This window comes from Parasteatoda tepidariorum, chromosome 9 (genome assembly GCF_043381705.1).
Source record: "Parasteatoda tepidariorum isolate YZ-2023 chromosome 9, CAS_Ptep_4.0, whole genome shotgun sequence".
Classification (NCBI taxonomy): Eukaryota; Metazoa; Arthropoda; class Arachnida; order Araneae; family Theridiidae; genus Parasteatoda; species Parasteatoda tepidariorum.
The window spans coordinates 32,765,580-32,789,382 of NC_092212.1; the positions used below are offsets into that span (position 1 = coordinate 32,765,580).

Here is a 23,803-nt window from a genome sequence, read left to right on the forward strand (position 1 = left end):
AATAAGGTGCCAGTCCGGAGGGGGGAAGTCAGGAGGGAACAAATATTCTTGACGCCTACGATATGATTGAAATATTTACATAGGAATAATTTTAAATTATAGCGGTATTGAAAAAGGATAACAATTCGATTAGAATATGAATACTTTTTAAATTATAGTGATATTGAAAATGAATAACAATTCGATTAGAATATTTGAATAGGAATACTTTTTAAATTATAGTGATATTGAAAAAGGAAAGAAGTCTTAACCATTCATGCTCATTTTGGTTGATACAAAATTTGCATACGTAAAAAAGGACACCATTTAAAACGTTTTAAGCATGGTCATTCAAATAATGTCAACAGTTTCGCCTCTTAAATACTTTCAAAACATTTGCTGCTAAATGAAAGATTGTTCACGTAGAGTTAGTATAGAAGTATTCGTATTATTTTGCCATTCTTATGTACATTTTATGTAAAAAGCTAGAATAAGGAAAAGGCAAGTAGAATTAAATAAAAATCATGCAAATATTGAGAATGCGTTTTTGTTTAACATAAAAGTTAAAAAATTGTTTTTTACCATTCCTTCAAAAAATTCGATTTAACGTTGAACATTATTATTTCCCTTTACTACAATTCCCTTTACAAATTGGCTGGAACCTTATTAAGATGTTTAATTGAATCATGTTTCCGTTTAGGTTGAACCATTATACCATAAGTCAACGATAGTTCAACATTGGATCTATATTAAGGTTATAGAAAATTTTTACGATGTTATGGTTAAACATGGTCCAGGTTTTTCTTACAGAACAATAAACGCATTATTAAGTCATTAATGTTGTAAATTGAGGATATTTATAAATAAAACGATTTGTAAGTTTTGTAATTCTTACTTAATTTAAAATTGTTATGTTATCATGCTTGATCTACTGTTCATCTTGGTAAAATCCTAGTATACGTTACAAGCTGAACCGCAAAATCACACCCCATATTCCTAAATGCAAATGCAAAATGGGTAAAAAGCAATAACCCGTCGAATCTCCACAAATCCGCACCTACATATTACAAACGTTATCGCCCTCTTAAACATTGCAAATGTCGCCAAATCCACCTTGTAACGTATACTAGGATTAAACCCTCTTCTTGCTTTTCTCGATTAATGAAAAGACAGATTTTTTATTTTCAGGTTTCTCTCCGCTAAGGTCTACATATCCATTAATGATTCCAAGTCAATATGGGTAAGCTTAATTTAAACTTATTTTAAACGCAATTTTTGAAATTCTATGTTTTCTACTAATATGCCTCTGGAACTAAAATTCCCCAAAATGACTCAACTTGCATATCAAGGTTCTCGTGGACCTTAAAATTATTAAAAAATAGTAATAATATGAAGTTGAGCTTCGATCATTTAATAGATATGTGACCACCATTGCATATTGTTTTTCAAATAAAATATGTTGTATAAACATTTTGTCTCATCAGGCCTCTTAATATTAAAGACATTTCTATTAGCTTTAACTCTTTCCGGTGCTGTGTATCCAGTCTGGCAACATTAGTTTAACAAATGTTTCAAACCACTAGAATTGTAAAACTGATTTCTTTTAAATGTTTATCCACTATCATTCTTTACTATCATTCTTTAAAACTCCGCCCAATACTTACCTATGCCTCACCTGCCTGGACAACGATACCTCAACATCTACTGAAGAAATTAAACCAATGCCAAAACAAGATCCTTAGAAAAATAACCTGTGCAAGATGGTTCATCCGGAATACCAATATACATGCAGACCTCAAAATACCAACTCTATCACAGCATATATACAAGCTAAACGCAGATTTTTTCGATAAAGCCATAGAATGTAAAACAGCAAATTTTAATGAAATCTTTAAATTTGAAAATTATATCAAAGATAAAAACTACAGACCAATAGCTGCACATTTCACCTCCGACGCCTCATATCATAACTATCAAAACAAATAATTTCATCAACTTTTCTGAAAATAACGTTTACTCATGCTGATANAAAACATTAGTTATAAGATGAGGTAAACGCACGGCAGATTTCCTTTTTTTTCTCCCTCTATTGGTGAAACTGTCAGATATTCCTGGTCTTTTCCCCATTTGAAAAACTGTCAACTCTAATTTGATCAAAGAGAGTGTTTTAGCTTTAGCGTGACTTTTTATATCGTTTGTTTCAAATTTTTTCTCCCTCGTTGAGCAGCATAAAACATTACAAAAGCAAAACAAAAGGAATTTTTTTGCATTTTTTTGAAAAAAAATAAATAAAAGATATAGATATTTTTTGCTGTTTTTAAATTGTCTAAATTCTTATTGAAAAAACTGTGCCATGTACAAATACGATAAAAAAAAACGATTTAATTTTAAGATCTGATATAAAATAAAAAATGAAAAGAATAGTGACCCATTCCTGTCAAAGATTAGCAAGAGTAAAAGCTGGCAACAAAGATAAGGACATCACAGCTGTCAGCTTTTGCACTGAACAAAATCAATCCAAATTGCAACAAAATTTATACTTTTTAGCACGTTCGATATAGGCTGAGCTCAGTATTGGAGTGGTTTGTTACTCCTCTGAGCAAATTAAATTAACAAAATTAAGTTTCGGTCGTGTGTTGGCAACAGATATTTTCTTTTCAGATAACGTGACGTCAGTCGTGCATATCATTACGGAATCTGTATAAGACATGCATTGCTGAAAGCAGATGTCACTTCACTATGGTGTTGTGTCCGGAGATGACGTACCATATTTTAAGTGATATTCTATGTAATAATTTTCAGTTGTTTGCTGTATCGAGATGGTACTGTATGTAATTAATAAATATTTAAAATCTACAAGTATTCTCGTATGAATTAACATACTCACTAACTACTACGCCAGTTTTGTTGTAAAAATAAACTTCAATGCCATTTCAAGTCATTTTTTATTTTTTACATTTGTTTATGATTAGTAATTTTGCCATGCTGGAAAAAATACCGCATTTTCCTTCAGGCGCATTTTCAGTCCACACGTTAAATTTTCTGAGAAAACTATTTGTTTACAACACTCCTGCTACCCCTTGATCTATCTGGTTGCCATCCACGTTACACATTAACTTTTAAGTTATTTTAAGCTGGTGCATGTCAAATTCTGGTGTAGGAGGTCTTTCTTGACCATTGAAAGTGGTCAAGAATTGCATGTTGTATCATTTTATTTTTAGTTTAATGAATTTTATTATCAATGATATTTTTATTCTCAATGTATAATTAATTTAGATAAATGCAATGAATAGCCACAGACTGAGCGAAAACTGTAGTGTCTCACCTATTTCATTCGCTAGTGAGAGCACAGCTTTAACTCCATATATTCCTAATACCGTGGTTGGGGTTAATCAATGCTCTTTTAACTAGGATTCAAAATATTTATTTTTCTTTTCAAAATATTCATTCAGAATTCAAAATATTTATTATCACTAGTAAATACCACCTCATGTCACTATTTACAAGATATATACTATAAGAAAAGAGCTCCAGAAGACCTTAGATACCCAAATGAATACTGAATTAATCAGTGGGTTGATATTAAAAATAATATATGATTTTACTTGCTACAATCAATACAGAGCTAATTAACCTGTTAGTGCCCAGCGTCATATGTATAGGACAGTTTCCTTTTTCAAAAACATATATTGTGGTAGGACAATTGTTTCAATTTTGTCTAGGAGAATTAAAAGTTTCCCTTCCACCATAATTTATTAGTGATTTAAGTTTCTATCACTAGAACTATAAGCTGTAGGGACATTTCGAACTGAAATGGTAACAAACAGTTGATATCAGCCATTTAGTTGAATAACATATTATACCACTTTTTTCATAAAGCCACTTTTTGCACCATTTCAATATAAAAAGTTGGTATAAAACGGGTTAAGAAGACGCCATACCGCGGAAGAAAATCTTCGTCGCAAATTCTCTTCTTCCTTCATTACTAATTTAAAATTTAGAGTGCAGAAAAATTGAGTTCGGACGAATATAGTGTAAGCCGTGAAGCTTCAAATACTGAAAAGAAACTTTTAAAATGCACAAATGAAAATGAATGATGAGATGATAACTTAAGATTACGCAACGGAGAAGTTCTTTTCTCATAATTTGTTTGCATTTCAATATTTTGAAGTATTTTTTTCAGAAACTGAATGACAAACTCTAGGTTTGACTGAACTTACCTTTTCTTTCTTTTAAATTTGTAATAAAGTAAAAGAGAATTTCCGACGAAAATTTTCTTCCGCGGTATGGCATCCTTTTAACTAAGACAAAAAAATCTTATTTCATACACTTTAGAGGATTTAACTTCTCTGGACAGAAATTATTTTTCTTCATGGGCACCATTCTGTTAATACCAATGACGCAAGGCATATAAATAGATGAGCAAACTCAATCCTTGTGCACGATCATCCAGATCAAAATCCACCTTAACCCGGGTATTTGAAAAGCTAACTTCAACCAGGGTTACTTGACAAAGGTTGCGTTTATTAACATATATAAGTGCTTATTTTGCATATAATTCGAAATTGGAACATTACGATTAATTTTAATATCGTTTTGGAGGAAATTAAGCCTCGCTTATCTTATTTATTTTTATTCCTACTTGTAACCGGACACAGCATTAAATTTAAAGATAAGAATTCTGATTAAATCTGAAGTGAAAAAGAGTGATTCGTTATTCGAACATTTTTAGCGTTTTCGGCAACAATCCAAGCTGGAAGTCCCTCATCCGTTACTTTAGACGAAATAGTTGAGGGCCCCCGTGAACTAACTTCCTTCAGCATAAAACTACCGGTACGACCATTACTTGTCAACCGAACTTTCACTTCTGTTTTAATTCCTTTCTAGCCCCCCTTTTTACCATTTTTTTCCGACCCCATCCCTACAAGTTACCTCTAAGCTGAGACGAAGATCATGAAAAAAGGGTCTCTTTTTAAAAATAGAAACTTTTCCATTGCCTTCGCTTGTTTGTGTCATTTTCAACTCTCTGTCTCTAAGTTTTTGTGGTAAAATGTTTTTGAATGCAGATGAAGTGATTTAGACGGTAAAGCTAAGTGTTGACTTTAACGGAGATATATATAAGTAACCGAGCTAAAACTTGCGGTTAAATTGTATTTATGATGAGAGATACGCATCATTTTTGTAACTTAATGTGTCGCTTTTAACTACGTCTTTTCAAATTGACAACAAAAAATGGAATTTTGTCCTAACATCAACAACGGAAGGTTTATAAATATCTATATATAAACATCAAAATACTTAAGTATCTAATTCATTGCATATCATTAGGTAACTATTTGTTTGCTTTAGCCCTGTTAAGAGTTTTCTTAACAGTTTCGAATTTTGAAAGAAGAATAAGTGTTTACGAACTAATCTGGAAACCTTTTCAAATAAGTATATATTCTAAAATACAAAAGTTCCCATTCCTTGTAAGGGATTTAAAAAAATTATAAATAAATCTGTATAATTGTAATTAATATTAAGTAATCATGAAAACTAAAAAGGTGGGAAATTAAGGAAATTAAAATAATTGTAATATTTTGGGGTATTATTTGTTCTTTCTGGTGGCTTTAATTTATAAAAAAAATTAGAAAAGGAGATCAACTTAACCACAAAAAAAAGCTTACTTTTAAAATAAGTATCATTTGGCTAAGAAAATAATGATATTAATCGCAACCACTACTTTATGGTCAATATTAACTACAATCAAGCAATTTTTGGAGAAAAAAAATACGAAACTTGTTTATTTAGAATGATCTTTTAAATTTTACTTGATTGAAAAAAACTTCATTGGTTTTTAAAAAAAAATATGAAGATGGAAATAAAAGTCGACTTGTCTCAAGTGCTCGAAAATAGGCGCCATTCTCTAGACTTGACAGACTTTTAATTTGCATCTTCATTTTTTTTAAACCAATGAAAATTTTTAATCAAGTATATCTTACCACTCAAATTTCTTGGGATTATTTATTTAACTCTTTCAGTTATTTGGAGTTACAGAAACACGTTTCAAATGCTTTACTATAAACAAAATAAGTACGTTGTTTCAGAATTGTTTCAAATTATTAATTCGGAGATCTCACCACATATTAAATTTAACTATATACTTACATGATATCATTGATCAGAAGTAAATAATTATTAAAGAACGTGCAATGAACTCGAAACTCACTAGATCTCTTGAAACTTGCAGTTCAAATAGATCTATAAGCTGTAGCAAAGATCATTGATGTAATTTAATTTTAAAAATATAATAATAATTTTAAGAAAATAATAGTAACATTAATTTGAAAAAGATATTAATAATAGAATCGCCCTTTAGCAGTGCGGTGTAGTAAATTACGGTGAAGCTAAGAAAAAATTGCATTTTTCAAGTCTCTCCTGAAAGAACAAACTAAAAGTTTCGAAAGATTTTTAGGATCAGATGCTAAAATTGACTCTTGCTGTCCTAAGTCCTTGCCCATCACAAACGGTTCTGAAATTATAAGAGACACACAGACCTTCCGTTTCATTGTTACAATTTTGCACAATTTAGGTGTGTTAACTGTATTTAAAAAAAAGTATTTTGAAGCATTCTGATTTTGCAAAAATACCAGATGGACAACCCCACTTCGTGGTGGCCGTGCTCATAAAATCGGGATATTGCTTTTCAGAACGCATTGCTTATTTATTGAATACTGAATTATTTTAGTCTAGTTTTTTATTAATAGTAGTACTTTTTTCAAAACTGCTTTTTAAAATTTTCAATATATACGACATACCGTAGCCGTGGTGGCTCAGGGGATAGAGCTCTCGCCTGCCAATGAGCTGACCTCGATTCGTATCCCAGCGTTGGCTTTTCAATACGAATTCCGTACCCGGCTTGCGTCGACTACAGTGCTGATGTAAATTATCCTCAGTAGATCAGGGGTTAGCCCTTTGCCGTCAGGCTAACCGTGAGATGTTTTCATGGTTTTCCTCTCCATATAAAGCAAATGCGGGTTAATTCATCAAAAAGTTCTCCACGCAGGCAAATTTCTCCCAGTACTTGATCCAGAAGTTCCCTTGTCTTCAGGATTAGGTTGAAAATTACAAGGCTACGGAGTTGAGCATTGCTAGTCGTATACTCAAGTCGACTGTTGAACAACGGTTATAAGGTAAAATATATACATACCGTGAAATCTTTGATTTCTATGCATTTCATGCATAATTATACTTTGATTTCATTCAATTCCCCATATGCGAAATTGTAAATTTCAGTGATTCAAGATACAATAGTGTTTATTTCTTGAAAGTATCATAAACTCGTAAAATATATAAAAATAAAAGAACAGAGTAAAAAGGTTTTTTGTAAAAAAAAATTTTAAAAAAGCATGGTATGGTAAATAAAAATGGAGGTAGTGTTCCAGGCTTAAAACTTCAGTTGGATTTATGAACTACATCATTATATCAAAACTCAGCTATCCTGAAAATTTAAAAAAAAAATTCCCTTTTATCATTGTTGAAAATTAGAGAGAAAGAAAACACAACGCAGACAAAACTTAATAACACCAGAACTTAAAGAGAACTTAATTCCGATAAATTAAAAATAACTTACTGTTGCCAATACATATAACTTACTTTCTTCCAATAGGAAAAGGTTAGTTTTTGTACTTCTGTTTAGTATAACTTAAATTCAAATCTCTTTTATAGTTAGTGCTAGAGTGAAAATAATTTTAAATTAACTTATTTTATTTCTAAATCTTCATAAAAGTTATAAGCTATTAACTTTTAATTAGGCAGCTTTTGATCATTAAACTGTCTTAATTACAATTTGTTGCTTCAGGATTAAGCAGATTTTGTTTAAACCATACTGTAAATCAATTCAAATTGTTTTGTACAGCTTGATTTTTTAAATTAAATGATCTTAGCACAGATTGCTTGATGACCTCTTATATACTTACTAGCACTTATTTGATAATTAATAAGTGCTAATTGATCTAGCTCAAATACATGTATTTGAGTTTTATAAATAATTTTTCTTTGTTTTTCTTTTTTGTAGTCCTCATTATCCGCACTACCTGTATCAATCACCATATTTGCCAACTCCAGGATTGATCTTGTCTAATCCCACTGCAGCTCATGCTCCTTTGTCTCCTGCAGCCGCAGCAGCTGGAAGTCCACTTTACACTGAGTACGCTGCAGCTTATCCAGCACAATTCGCTAATGGACTAGAGCTTGGATTTGCACCGTTTGCCGCTGCACCCTTGGCCACCACATCAGCCGCTCATCACCTTCACACTAATGGCGGTGGATCAGCCCCTGCGCCTATTCCATCCTACCTGACTCCTACAGCTCACTCAGCAGCAGCTTATGCTTACGCTTTGCAAGCACCACCACACCACCAACAGATTCCTACTGGGGCACCAGCTCATTTTTCAGTGCCATACCCAGCTCAACCTCAAGACGCCAGAATGCAGTAACAAGTTTAACAGAGTATGGGTGCATATAGTGTTTGATGATTAAAAGACATAAACAACTAGATTGGAGCGTACATAGATGGATGGCCGATTCACTGTCTAATTTGTATAGGCTATGCCATTAAAGTTAGGGCTATAAGAAAGCCAACTCCAGTTCTATGCTAATTTCATGGCTGATTAACTATCTAATTTATATAAGATGTACAATTAAGAGCTAGTTAGGAGAGAACGAAGAAATTCCCGACCATGCTGAATTCGCTTGAGCTTATTGCAATAAATCTTTCATACGGCTATATATAATAAGCCTTATGAAAGATTTATTGCAATTATTATACTTTGAAATTTAGACTTCTCTGAGCTTATTGGAAACTATCTAAAATAAATCATATTATATTGAGCAATGAATGCTATATTTTCTAGTTAGTCTAAAGTTATTTGAGCTCACTGTAATAAGCCTGAAGTGTGTCGGACTGATTTCAAAATACTAGAGACTATTACTATTGCAATTGGCCTTGGCACATTGCAACTGGCCGGGGGCTCTTTCTCAAGAGCTGGATTATTTTATTAGCCTATAACACTGTATTTTGTTTCTGCGGACACAATCACAAAGGCATGATTTCAGCTGCAGTAAATTTGAAGGGATTTCAAACCATTTTTAACTAAATTCTTAGTGTTAAAATTTTAAATATTTTAACCGTTGAAATGCATCTTAAGGTTGAAAGAATTATAATAAGTTTTAATAATTGATGGGACAATGGACTTTTAAAATAGATATTTTGATTCTAAAAACCTACTACTAAGCCTTATTACGTATGCAAGATACTTCAATTCGATACCAAATTTCCCTTTTCTAAATATTTAGTCACAAATAAGGTTTAGAACATATGACTTGAAAAGAAGATATTTAAGAAAAAGAAGATTAAAGAAGAAATAATTAAATTTTTATTTTGTGTTTAAAAATTTAAATCATATCATGTAACATTGTTTTGACCTTATTTGCGACTAAAATATTTATAAGTCAAAATGACAGTTTTTAAAAAAAATTGTTATACAAAGTTTATTTTAAATTAAATGTGTAGTTGGACAATCGAAATAATTAATGTTTCGCTAGATTGCAACTTATTTTTATCACTGTATGAGAAAACGATTCAATTTCTACATCTATACATGGTGTAAATTATTGAAAATAAAAAAGTTTATTTTTAAGATTTTAAAACTCCATTGACCCCTTAAGCTGAAACTCAACAATTCATAATAAAAGGAATTTTCTTTGTTTAACTTAAAGAAAAAAATTTGATGTCACTATGTAGTGACGCAGTCGTTTAAGTAGTTTTAAATTAACTTTTTATACTTCCTCTGTTCCAAATTAGTTGCAACATTTGAATATTTTTGTAGTGGTTGATTATTGATACTGATGATTTTATGATCTTGTTTGAACATTTTGCAGAGATTTTAGGGTGCTATGCTATCAATTAACAAAATTTACTTACAAGTATTCTCTCCTTAAATCAGTACAAAATTAGTTTAAAAAATTCAGAGTTTGCATACTCTTAAGCTACACCCCATTTTGTAAGGGCTCTTCCACCAGTAATCAATTAAAACTATCTTCTAGCTCAGTGGTTACCAACTGGCGGGCCGCGGGCCGCATCTGGCCCCCGAAACCTTTTTTGTGGCCCGCGAACTAAAATATATTAGTTGTCATTTTTTTGCGGACTATTTTCGTAGAAAATCTATATGGGTTTTACATACTTATAAGCTTTATATCTTAACAATTTCATATCTGTTGCATATTAATTGTTTAATACATAGGTGCACATTAAAGTTATTTTAGCCAGAATTTTTTTATATGCAATTATTTTTAAAAATCCACTTCTTATTTTAATTTGTAATTCAATACTTTTGTTTTGTACAACTTGATAAAAATCTGATCGTAAAATATTTAATGTTCTTAACATGAAAGAGTCCTACATAAAGTTTTGATAAAGTTGCGGTCCCCGGCCTCATGTAAGTTGGAAACCCCTGCTCTAGCTAATGAATCGTGAAATCATTGGTAGTATAATTTTATTGGCGTTGATCTACTAAAATGCATCCACCTACTAGAAATGCAGCAACTAATTTGGAACAAAACTTCCGACCTAAATATAGCAACTAATTTGAGACAGAGAAAGCCTATTTTTTTAAGGAACAAATTAAATTCCAAATGTATATCTTTCTAGCGATTTTTTACGCATTGTAGCTATAAAAAATAACACCCAATGCACCCATACTCTATTCTCTAAAAATTCGAGAGAAGATGCCATGAAAAAAGTCATATAAAAGGTGCCTTAATTGTTTTATAATCGAATAAGATGCTAAAGAAAATTTATAGGCAAAGATGAATGTGCGCTTTTTATTACTCTTTATTGTGAGTTGTCCCACTAGATTTATGCCATTTATATATGTTACAGCTGCACTGATGTCAGCTGACTGTAGTTTGTAGAAAAGGTACTGACGATAAATGGGCTCACTTGTAAGATATAAGAGACGTTGTTAAGAAAAAGGCCATTTCTATGTACTATATATAAATATATACTATGTGTTCAAATGTTTTATAGTGTCCTTAACTCTATATGAATGACCAAGAATGAAAAATATCGTATTGTGACTTGAAAGACATGTTTGAAAGATGAGTATATGTTACCAAATGGTCAAGTTGATTACTTAGAACGTTTATGTTTTTTCTTAGATTTAATAATCATCAAAGATAAACATTTTTTTCTGATAACTGATTTATGAGTTTTGAAATTAGTTGAATTCCATCAAGAAAATTATTTTAAGCAATAATTTATCTTAGAGTTTGAGAGCAAAATACAGTAAGATGCTGTATTTTGCCATTGTTACATGTTATGAGTTTTTTAATATTATAAGACTCACTCCGTCAGTGTGTTTAATTCGATTTATTTTGATGCACGACTATCCTGAAAATATAACCTAATATCTAATAAAAACATATATTTGTTACAATAAATATGTTAATAAATGTTATACTTTTTTTTAAGAAAGATAAAAGATACTACTACACCTGATTTTGTTCATCATTTTTTTTATGTATATTTAGTTAATGCAGAATAAATTTCGGTTACTATTTGTTTCTAGCTTTAAAAATACAGAAAAAAATTCGAAATACCCCATAATAATTAGCTATTACTTAAAATAACTCGTAGTCGTTTTTTAAGATGTAACTCTGGTTGCATTTTGGCATCCAGAGTTTTAACAATGTATCTTTGACTTTAGCTTAAACAAGTATGCTTTAGCTAAAATAGACGACATGCTGAGCACTTAAATTCAACGTTCTGATTGTGAATTGTCACTCTTAGATTTAAAATTTGATTTTTTACTCATTAAGAGAAAAATTTGTTCTATTGTAGCTCAAAAAAGTAATTTTTTTAATTTTAGCCTAAACGTGTAACAACTTACAGCTAAAATTGTAAAATAATTTTAGAATAATATAATTTTAGAACTTAAATTTAATATTCAGAAAGGGAAGTGCCACTTTCATAGTTTTGCATTTAAAATTAGATTTTTAACGCATTAATGTCCAATGTGTAATTTTATATGTTAATAGAAAATGTCTTTCTAAGATTTGCTAAATACAAATTATTAAAAAAGTGTTGTATAGAATTAAAAATATTTTTCAAAACATCATGTAAATAAATTTTTTTATCTATTTTATAATTTAAAAAAAACTTTATTAGATTATCAAACTTCAAGGTAACAATTCTAGACGAGATCGTTAAACTATACAATTCAAATCATCGTTTTGAGTTCATTTGCGAATTCGACTGTGCTTAGCACTGCCTTATATGCAGGTAATATACACCCAAGCTTTGCAATTTCCAAATCCATTGAAAACTAATGAGTTTTGAAATGAATTTTTAAATATATGAAATCAAAATTAAATGTACGTATCTTTTACTTTCTTAATGTAAACAGTAATTTAAGATGCCTGGAGGTATGGCCTGTGATTTTTCTACGTAATATGTACTTATTCTGAGTTTCCACGGATGTTACAAATTTAAAAAGGTGGCGAAATGCAGCAAATTTATAATTCGTATGATATTTTAATACATTTTTTGCCACCATTTTTTGCTTTTAAAAAAAAATTAATGGCATATAGTATGAGAATTTTTGATTGACATATTCGAAAGATTAAAATATTATAGTATAGAAGGAATTTCCTGCTAGCAACGTAAATTTACTACCAATATTATAAATTTGAAAGATCCGTGTGAACCTTTATTAACGAATTTATGTTTCTTACTTCAAATATTTTTATTTAAGCATCTGGACACGTACTTACAGTGTTTACGCATCTGAGAGAAGAACAGTGAGTTTTCGAACTATGTGTTAAAAATTAATGACGTCAGAGTATGTTTAATGAATGTCATGTCTAAGTGTTCTGTGACGTAAGTGAAGTATCAGCCTTTTTCGATGGAGCCCAAAAAATATTGTCATTTTTTATTTGATGAAAAAAATAAGATTCTTTTTATTTGATGCCAAAGCAAATATTGCGGAGCATCGTTATATATGATTTGTAATCATTTATAAAGTATACACTTGTATTAGAGTCTAGAAGGAAGTTCCATCAAGTGTTTTCAGAGAAACTGTCCTATTTTTAAAGCAGTTGTTCGTTGTTGTTCGTGTATATTCATTGTATCCATATTGTCATCTATTGTATCAAGTCTTATATGTGATACTGAATGTTAATCTCTAGTCGAAAGACAAATGTGCTAGTTAATTTAAAAATTGTACTGCGGTCATAGGATGGACAGTAGAATCTCCAAATGTTTTAAAAGATTCGTATCGCCTTTTGATTTAAGACCAGACAACCAATACCAATTTATAAAATACCATAACGAGTTGAGTTATAGTAATTTTCATACGCTACCAGGTCAATACGACTGGAAAATTTAAATATTGGAGATTCTGCCTTCTTACTTAGAACGGCAGTATAGTTATAATAATACCTTTTAATGATACAACTTATATATTATTTGCACTATTCTAGTTTATTAATTGAGGAATTTTATTTATTACTGAGTTCCATGTTTAAGTATAGTTCGTTCACCAGGAGTTGACACTTGGCTCCACCTCCTCGGACGCAGAGTTCATTTCAGCGCGGGAGTAAGAAGAGAATTGTTGCGCGCAAAACACAAACAGTGAGTTCGCTTTATCATCTGCTATTATACCTTTCGTTTCTCTTGCTAATTAAATATATTTAAAAAACTGCTGTTTTCCCAGAAAAAATGTCTCAAAAAGGACAAAGTATTCACTCAAAAGAGAGAAATATAAAAAATTGCGCGAAATATCATTAAATTTATGAAATATTTAATGTTAAAAAAGTGCAGATAGAGTTTGCGAAATAAATATTTTTGCCATAGAGGATTGCTCACAACCTTATCCCAAAAATAGGGAGATAGTATAGTCGCATATCTCGTGATGAAGGCGGAGCCAAGTGCCAACTCCTGGTGAACGAGCTACACTTTCAAATATGTATTTCTAAGTTTGCATCAGATGTATAAAATGTGCTGAATTCTGTTGAGCGTTTGGTTTTAAAACCAGTTTATTACGAATTCAAAAGCTTTTTGAGGAGAAGTATTTAATTTATAGTATTTACATGTATAGATATAGTTCATAAGTATGTTTTTTTTATCCAAATATTTAAGTTTTTAAATATTTATAGTGTAACTAAGAGAAAACTAAGTGATTAAAGTTTTTTGCGATAGTTTTTATTACAAAAACTTTTTTAAAAAAAAATTATTTAAGAGGAAGCTGTACCACGGTAGAAACTTTTCATAGCAAATGCTGTTTCTTCTCCATTAATAGTTTCAAATTTAAAGAGCAGAGAAAAGTGAGTTCAGCTAAACTTTGAGTAAATCACGATATTTTCAAATGCTGGCAAAATATCAAAACACAAACAAAACTTATTACAGGATTACTTCCACATTACGCCATCCTGCCATAATTGTTTTGATCTTTTGAAAAAATATTTTGACTTTTAAAACTTTATGGTTTAACCTAGGTTTACCAGAATTTACTTTTTTCTATATTTAAAATTTTAAATTACTTAAGATGAAAAAGAATTAAGAATTCAATAAACGTCTAAATAAAAAAATGTTTAGGAAAAAAGTAATTCTAATTACTTTTGGAAAATTTTTTATAAAAAAAGGGGTATTTTTTTAAAAAAAATTAGTTTTTGATAAAAATTGTACGATGAAGTCAGACTTATGATTTGAAATAGGAAATAGTTTTTGAAACCAAACGCCACCAATGATTAATGTTTTAACATATGTGAAAGTTTTTAAGAAGTTGTATTAGTCTTTTCGAATTCAAATATGTTAACTCAGCAAGCTTTTTCGGTTTCAAGGTATAAAACTGCAAAAGTATATTTATGCCTTATCTCAAAGTGCAATGAGTATTTTTTTATATAAAGCAATTAAAGCTTATGTTTTATATAAACGAAAACAAAAAGTTTTTTTTTTTATTTAATTTTGTTTTCACCTTTTTCGAAATTTTCAACTTTGTTCTAGTCAAAAATAAGAAATTATGAATTCATTAAATTATTTTAATTGGTGCAATGCGTATCAAAGCCAGCCTAGTTCACGTCAAGAAAGTGTTAATCGTAAAAATTGTTTCACTTTTCACAAATTGTTCACTTCAAAGAGTTTTTATAGTTTAATTTTTTGTTTTGTTTAGTTTTAATGAAAGCAGCTAGATAGGATACGTTTTTATCTCTAAAAACATTTTATTATTTATGGGGAAAAAGCTTGGTTAATCTTGATACGTATTGTCTCAATTAAAGAGAATCAATCAAGTCACCACTAATTGGGGAAATTAGAATTTCTGGCCGAAATATGTGTGCGAGAAATTTTAATGACACTTTTTCTTTTAACATTTTTTGATAAATTCATGCAATGTTTGATTTTGTTTTGATTTAAAAAACGTTTTTAATTGAAGAGCTAAGTGGATGAAACAGGTAAGTGACATTTTCAGAGTGGCTATAATCAGGGTAAAACGAAAAAAGAAGTAGCATCCGAACCATTTTATTATAGATTTATTGAAAGGCGAAACTAATAATTCTTTACCTCATTTTATTTACCACTACCTTATTTGCAATAAAAATTATGTTAGCATACTCAAAAACTATACGTCTTATTAATGTTAAAATTAAAGTGAAAGCAAAAACAATTCCGTTGCATTAAAGAAACCCATAATGATTCGACCACTTTGTTATTATCGCTTAATAATAAGAATCGTTCAAAATGTCTCTTATCGCCTTCATCCACTAAGTTCTTCAATTTCGTAATCCCAAAGCAAAATTTTTAAAATTCAATTAAAAAACGAAAAAATTGTGCTGTCAAAATAATTAAATCACAAATTAAAAGAAATCAGTTATTTATATGAAATTTTAAGAAATCTCACCAAAATAAGATAGAAATTTTTGTGCCAGAAAGTCTTATTTCCTTTCATAAAATTAGCTTTGATGTAAAAAAAAAAAATCTATCACGTGACACGCTTTACCCTAAGGTAAAATTGATACTACAAAACGGTTTTATGATTTTTATGAAGATTTAAAGAAAAACTTACGTAGTTTAATTTAAATTTTTAAAATGCCATTTTTATGTTATTTACAATTATGGTGTTTAAATTTAATCAAAAACCATCATTCAAAATACTTAACGTTAATAGTCCTTCAACTTGAGATTAGCTTCATGTTAAGTGTTTAATTAAGTTAAGGCATTAGTTGTGGTTGTTATAGCTTTACGTGTTTTACGAATGTTTTTAGCTCAAATATTGTTCTGTGAAAGTAACTTTTTTTAATAGATTAATTCATGTAAGTGGTTCTAATTCAACGTGTAGATGCTCATGTTATGAATTGAAATCATGTGATCTGGAACCGAAGTCAATATATAGATTATTAAATTATGATTTGAATTCATGTGATCTGAATCCGAAGTCAATATATAGATTATTAAATTATGATTTGAATTCATGTGATCTGGTTCCGAATTCAAAATATAGATTATTAAATTATGATTTGAATTCATGTGATCTGGATCCGAATTCAAAATATAGATTATTAAATTATAATTTGAATTCATGTGATCTGGATCCGAATTCAAAATATAGATTATTAAATTATGATTTGAATTCATGTGATCTGGATCCGAATTCAATATATAGATTATTAAATTATGATTTGAATTCATGTGATCTGGATCCGAATTCGAGATGTAGATTATTAAATCATGATTTGAATTCATGTGCTCTGGATCCAATATGAATTAAAACATGATTTAGACTAACATTGATCGAGACAGTTATTGTAATTTTAATCTATCCATATGAACTGGAAGAAAATAAAACAAGAATAAAATATTTAAATTTACGAAGTAAATAATATTATATAAATTTGCGAATTTCATTTTAGTTGAAAATATTTTACATAACGACACCATTAAAGAGGTCGCTTATCTGAAATTTCCCGACAGTGCAACAATAAAATTTATTGTGGTGTACACTTTCTTCATCATTTCTCTGCTTCTGTAAGGATTTCGTGACTACCGCCAGCCACTTACAATAATTTGAACAGGAATTAAAGTAAAATTCTCACTGATTTCATCTTTATTTTTTAATAAAAGTAAACTTAATTGAGAGAATTAAACTAATTTCTGTTGCTCTTTTTAATTTTATTAAGCGCTGTCACTTTTAAATCTGTAAAGAAATCTTTTTAATACCTTTACCGAACCACTTAGGTACATTTTTTCAGCTTTAAAGATTTAAATGCTCGGAAAATTATTTTTAATGCATTTCTAGCAACTATAACTGAAGAATAATTTATACGATATGAGATATATCAACAAAATATGCAAGTTGTTCTATAATCACCACCCTTAATGTAATTTTTCATCCCTTGTTTAAAAATTCTTTTTACAAATGTTCACTCTAGGCCTGGCAAATAATTGCATCAGAGAACACAAAACAAAATCGTTATCAGAATTTGACGCATTACTATAGAACATTTGACGCAGAATTTTTGTTAAACGTATTTTTCACATTTGTTACATTATATTGTATTAATATAAGTCAAAATAAGTGAAAAATATTATATTTAACATTTTACTGATTTATGATAAGGAAATACAGCTGTGAAACACTTGTGTCTTTTTCTGCGTTAAAGATAAGATCTTCCAAACAATAGTTTTTCAAATTTGCACTTAGTGGTAATTATTTATCTAAGAGAAACAATTATTCATAATTGAAATTTCTTTCATTTACAAAATCAGTTATCGATGATTTTTTGAATATAAATGAAAAGAAAAATTTTTAATTCTTATAATCATCTTTCTGAACTCCTCTCACTTTATTCCAGCAATCAAACAAGTTTTGATGTTCTTAATCTCACCTTTCTCGTTAATGATTCATCAGGCTTTGAACGACCTCTCTTGTGTAATTTTTTTTTATTTTTACTTTTGAGAAGAATCCTAAAAAAAAAAAATAAGGGTAGTGATTATAGAACATAATGAATAACAGACAAAAATGATCAATAAAATAAAACATTTTACATGACCCTTAATATTACACTTATTTGTTACTTTTAAGAAATGAATGTGTATCCAAAGTGTTAATAATCTAATCATTTTTTATTATTATTATTCTATCTTCATAACAACTACAAAGTAGTAAATACTCTCGAAAATTTAGTTTTTGTGTTGTTTAATAATAAAGAGCTACGTTTTATCATTAGTTGTAGTTTCATTATCATAATTAATATTTTATAACAGTTCATAGTCTGATTCATGTTTTTGTAAATATACCATTGTTTTCATCATTTAGACTTATTATTATTTTAATATTTTCTGTACATTTTTATTTATTTTAGAACAGTATATTAGTAGGAAAAAATTATTAATTATTTAAAAATTGGTTCGTAGAAACAGAAAAAAAATAATTACAGTTTTCTGTAAAGATGTTTTAGAATAGCTTGTTATGTATATTAATGTAGTTTAAGTAAAGGGGCCGTCCATAAATAATGTCACGTTTTCAGAGAAGCGAGTGGCATCGGGTAACAAGAAGTGTGATATCCCACATTTTGGCTAAAATAAAAATATTTAAAAACAATTAAATATCGATATTTTATTTATTATATATTTTTTCATCAAAGAAGTACACATCTAATCATTATTGTGCTGTTATTATTGTTAATGTTTAGTGTTTTGCTCAAAAACGTCAAGAAAAAAAGTAAAGTTTAAAAATAAAATTTTAAATATGTTCAACATCATGTGTTCTGCTTCTAAACTGCTATCACATGATTATATACTATATGTGACATAGGGGTAGGGAGTATGTTGATGTGTGACACTTGGTGACAAAGGGGGAGGAGGGGGAGGCAAAAATGTTGAAAAAAAGTGTAACCTTATTTATGGACGGCCCCTTAATATTATGCATGGTAATTGATAATGTCCCCTATTATGTTAGAAATGAATTATCTTTCGAAAATGAGGTCAAAAAGTATATTAATATTCAAGCAAGTTAGAGTATATCAATAATCAAAATTGGGAGAAACAAAGTCGCTTTCGAAATTTAACTCATGGCAACTGAGGAAAGCGGGATTTAAAACATCAAAAACAGTTTTAATTGCCGGTAGGAAACAAAAGAAAGTTAAGAAGCAATCATTCAAAAACCTTCCATCAGGTAATTAAACTGGTTTTAATGCTTTACATGTTGCCTTCAATCGCAAGATAGCGTTTTTTTTTATTCTTTCTCGTTATTTTACGTTCCTTGAAGTGCATATTCTTTGACTCCGTTTTTCACAAGGATTCTAAAAATATGTATTAAGGGCGGTGATTACGAATCACTGTGTATGAATAAGTTGTCAATACATATAGGCGGGTCTATATGGGTAAATTTTCCGAAATTAACAAAATATGCAAATATTTTTTATTATAAAAATTCATAAAATTTATAATTTAATTTATATAATCCTTTTTTTTAGTTGTAAAATCTTATCATAATATCACTAAATTTATTGTCGACTACTTTATTTCCTTAATAAATGCTTTTTTAGTTCTTTTACATCCTGTTATCTACAACTTTTCGAATTAATTTAAGTTTTAAGGAACAGTTGGTTGTACTTAAATATTTTTCAATTTTCCTGAATATTTAGACTTAGTTTTTGTTTTTAATTTTATAAGTTTTCATCTTTCTTTCTTTTACATTGCATTCTGCGTAGGAAGTAATGCGATCAATTTATAATTTTTTATGTGTTTCCTAAATTTCAGCGCGCTTATTATTTTTTGTAATCCTCTTATTTTAATATCAATTCAATTTATGGAAGTTCTCAGATGTATTTTTGAAATTTAAAGCATTTATTATTAGTTTCATATTTTCTCTAAAAAAAATAAGAAGTTATGTCCAAACTGTGCAAAGAAACATCATACTTCCTGATTATCTCGTATTTTGCACTCAATTTATAAAAAGATGTTATGCGTTTTTCGGAAATTTAAAAGCAATTATTAGTTTAATTTTCACTCTCATGAAAAATAAATGTTTAAGCTCTGACCAATCAAAAAATTTCTTTTTTTACAGCAATACAAAGAATGAAGATATATTATCATTAATTCAAATTTTAAAAAAAAATTATTATTACCGTGATTGTTTTCTATCGAACAAAACTGTTGTGTATGAACAAAAAAAGATCGAAAATGAACAATTTGAATTAGTTTTATGATAAAGAATTTATTGAGAATGTATAGATTATATATGTAAGTCTAGTTGCCTATCATTTCCGAATCGCATATGTAATTCAAAAGAAAATTTATTGAAAATTAATTTATAAGCCTTAGCATAATTTTTGTACAGTCTGTGTAGTTAATAATCTACTCCAGAAACAAAGTAAACTTCATTTAAATGGAAAAAAAATAGTTGGAACCTTCACAACAAAACGAGTTAATTATATTTATGTATGCATTAAAATTAGTTTTCTGTATTTAATAAAAATGCGTGCATCTATTTTTAAGTCATTTTTTCGTACAATGAAAAACAAGCAATTTAATTTTTTTTTTAAATTTCTTTTCTCAAATAAAATTTGGAAAAAAACAATATTTTAAGAAAATTATAAGTCAAATACGTTTTGTTTAGAAATTAAGTCTTTTCATTTACTAATATTTGTTTAAGAAGATAAAAATTTTCTTTCTTCACAACTTTTATATTTCTGTAGAAACACTACCCTACTCCTGTTACTGTTAATAAAAAAAATCCATATCTTGATCAGCTACTGTCTAGCTACCACGAGAACTCCTTCTGACTGAAAGTCTGAGCTTTTGACAGCTTGTCTGCTATTATGGAAACATGAATAAAACCATTTCTATTGAGAAAGCATTGAACAAATGACATAACACTTCGAAACTAAACCAAGGCTAAGCGGCTAGTTCATCACCCCTATTCGAATATGCATTTGTTAATCACTACCATATTAAGAGTTTGGTTTCTGTAGGAGCTCTCATGAAAGCTAGACAGTAGTCAAATCACATGTTTTCCATATTTTGTTAAATAAACAGTTGAGCAGTGCCAATGAGATACCTATGTACAGAAGCTCAAAATATGTGTCGAAACAAAATTAATAGATTCTCAATTTATTGAACTAAAAGCTCAATCGATGTTTCATAAAATATATGGTTTCGAAAGTCTAATTCTATAAGTTTTTTACAAGCAAGGTTTCAAGTTTTCTTTTTGTGTAAATCTACACTGAAAAAAATATGATCAAAACTACCAGAATATGGTAAAAATTGCCGTGTTTCTGGCTCTATAGTAACTCCAAAAGCATGACAATTTTTACTGAAGCTCTTTGGTTGGGACTTTTGGGAAAATTAACTTTAAAATATGGTTTTGTTATCATGATACCTAAGAGCATGGCATAAAAGCTATTTATTTGGTCAGTTTTTTTATTTTTACTAAATGTGTAATCATAAGAACTATGATTAAGAAAACCAGAATTCCCGTAAATTTTTACCATACGAATGAAAAAATTAACAAATAAATTGTTTAAATACCATATTTTTTTTATTTATCAGATATGTCATTACAAGTACAGTAATTTTACCAGAATCTTTTTTTCTCTATGTACAATTTAACTCCATGTATTTTTCGTAATCTTCGTTTTTATCTTCAGCTTTATATTTCACCTAAAAAAAATAATAATTTTTTTCTTTTACAGAAACGTTATTTGGTTGAAAAAACAAGGGGAAAATTTTGCCATTTTATTTACAACAGCATAATTATCCTAAAAAAATTTTAGAACAAGAATTTTATTTAGTGTTTAAAAATTGTTAAAATATATATAAGCTAAAATGTATATAATACAAAAAATATTATTATTCAAATTAGCTCAAATTAATTTGTAAATTATATTATAGAAATAATAAAACTTTAGAAAAAGTATTTTAGAAATGTTTGTTAAGATTTTTTAGCTTTAATAAACTTATACAATAACAACTATACTGTAAATAGCACCAGAAACAAGAGGAAATACATTTCAGAGTTTAAATTAAAGAAGTTAATATGATTCAATTGTTATCCATATAATTAAGAACGTGAAACTTTGCATTAACGTGATCTTTTAAGCATTTATTAACTTTTTTTAATTTAAATAATATCAAACAAATTCAAAAATTAGATAGCATAGTTTTTGATTCAGTCTCTCATAACGCCGTGGGAAGTATACTTCCCACTTCATTAGTTTTTAAATTTTGATGGGAAGCTATTTTCACAAATATGATTTGTGTGACCATTAGCTGAAAACTTAGGGGGGGGGAATACCAATAAAGGGCTTTGTTTACATAAATGTGGGTAATGCGTACTTACCAACTTCTCCCGATTGTGGTTGGAGTTTTTTCTCAGTTATTTGAATTGATAGTAATTTGCATGCTTAACCATTTCATTTTTTTATTTAATAAATTTGTATTACAAACTTTTTAACCACCACTAACGATGCCCAATTTAAACAAATATGCGTACAAGACTAGATAACCATGACGTGATGGTATTAAATGCTGGCAAAGTTTAAAGAAATTAAGCTTAAATTAATTTTTTATTTCTTTCGGACTAGCATGTATGCTAAGAGTAAAGGTCCTCGTGGGATCGAGAACAGGGGCTAACACTGGGGAGCTCTTTTTTCTTCTGCGTTAAAAGTTCAACCATTTGATGATTTCTCCTCTACTATTTAAAAGTACAAGTTTACCAATTTTTTACTGTACGTAAATTTTTAAAAATACCAACCTCCCTACCAAAAAATGGCCTTAAAATTAAAATAATTTTACGCAATAAACTATATGATTTCTTTTTCATAAATCAATATAAATCCCAAAAATATATTAACATAACATTTTTAGAAAAGAATGGACCTATAAAGGGTTGAAGCAACATATTTTCTGGTGTTAAAAATTTGCTATGACAACTTTATGAAGCTTCGCTTTGAAGAGCTCAAAATATAATGCTCAAAAAATGACAATCATTGTTCTGAATATTGCATATTTTTTTATATTATTGTCAACTGTGCTCAGCTTTAACGAAAGATATATTTTTTATCACTGAAACTTTTAAAACTAACATGTTGTTCGTTACGCCTCGCATTTGTTTAATAAAAATTAGTTTAATATTTTATTATTTCATAATGTCTTGAAAATATTTTTAAAAAATTTATACATATTTCCTTGACATGACTGATAATAATTTTTTACTCGTTATTTCATCATATACATGTCTTTTTTATGTTTCATTTATCATTTATTCCTGTTAAAGATAAGTAAAAAAAATTTTTTAGTTTATTACTACATATTTCCATGCCTTGTATTCATTGAGAAAGTCTGAAAAATGCATCAACTTATTGTATGTTCCTTCATTGCATCTCATCTGTAATTATATTTATAAAATTGATAAACTATTTTGCCACGCCATTTTAGTTTTTTATTTAATTTGTCTTGTCTACTTTCTTTATGCTACACTATTCGAATTTTCATTTCAAAATTACAGTAAAATAACGGGTAACTTGTAATTATTTACATGGTTTCAAAACCATAAAAATGAAATTTAACTGTACATTGGAGTTATGTTATGTAGCGCTTTTCGTTAGGTAATGGACATCAGAATTAGGTTGTAGTTGAGTTGTCTTTCGTCGACTGAACCGTGTAATGTATCCAAATTAGTTTATCGATTAGTAGCATTGTGAGAGAAGGGAAATACTGTACTTTTTGTGTTAAGCAGCTCTGTAGTGTTGCGTGAGTGAGAGTTTCCTATTCCAACAGTTCAGGGTA

At 28.9% G+C, this 23,803-nt stretch overlaps 1 protein-coding gene across 2 annotated transcripts in view; it reads left to right on the forward strand.

The window, feature by feature from the left end:
- LOC107441354 (RNA-binding protein 24-B) overlaps positions 1–23,446 on the forward strand; it is a 109,371-nt gene extending 85,925 nt beyond the window's left edge. The window contains exons 3-4 of one of the 2 annotated variants that reach the window (XM_071185476.1): positions 1,153–1,219; positions 8,036–23,446. In XM_071185476.1, coding sequence (XP_071041577.1) covers positions 1,153–1,219; positions 8,036–8,456 — 488 coding nt within the window. In that variant the 3' untranslated portion in view covers positions 8,457–23,446. The remainder of the gene's footprint in view (positions 1–1,152; positions 1,220–8,035) is intronic. The other variant, XM_071185477.1, reaches the window with a different exon arrangement.
- The last annotated feature ends 357 nt before the right edge of the window (positions 23,447–23,803 follow it).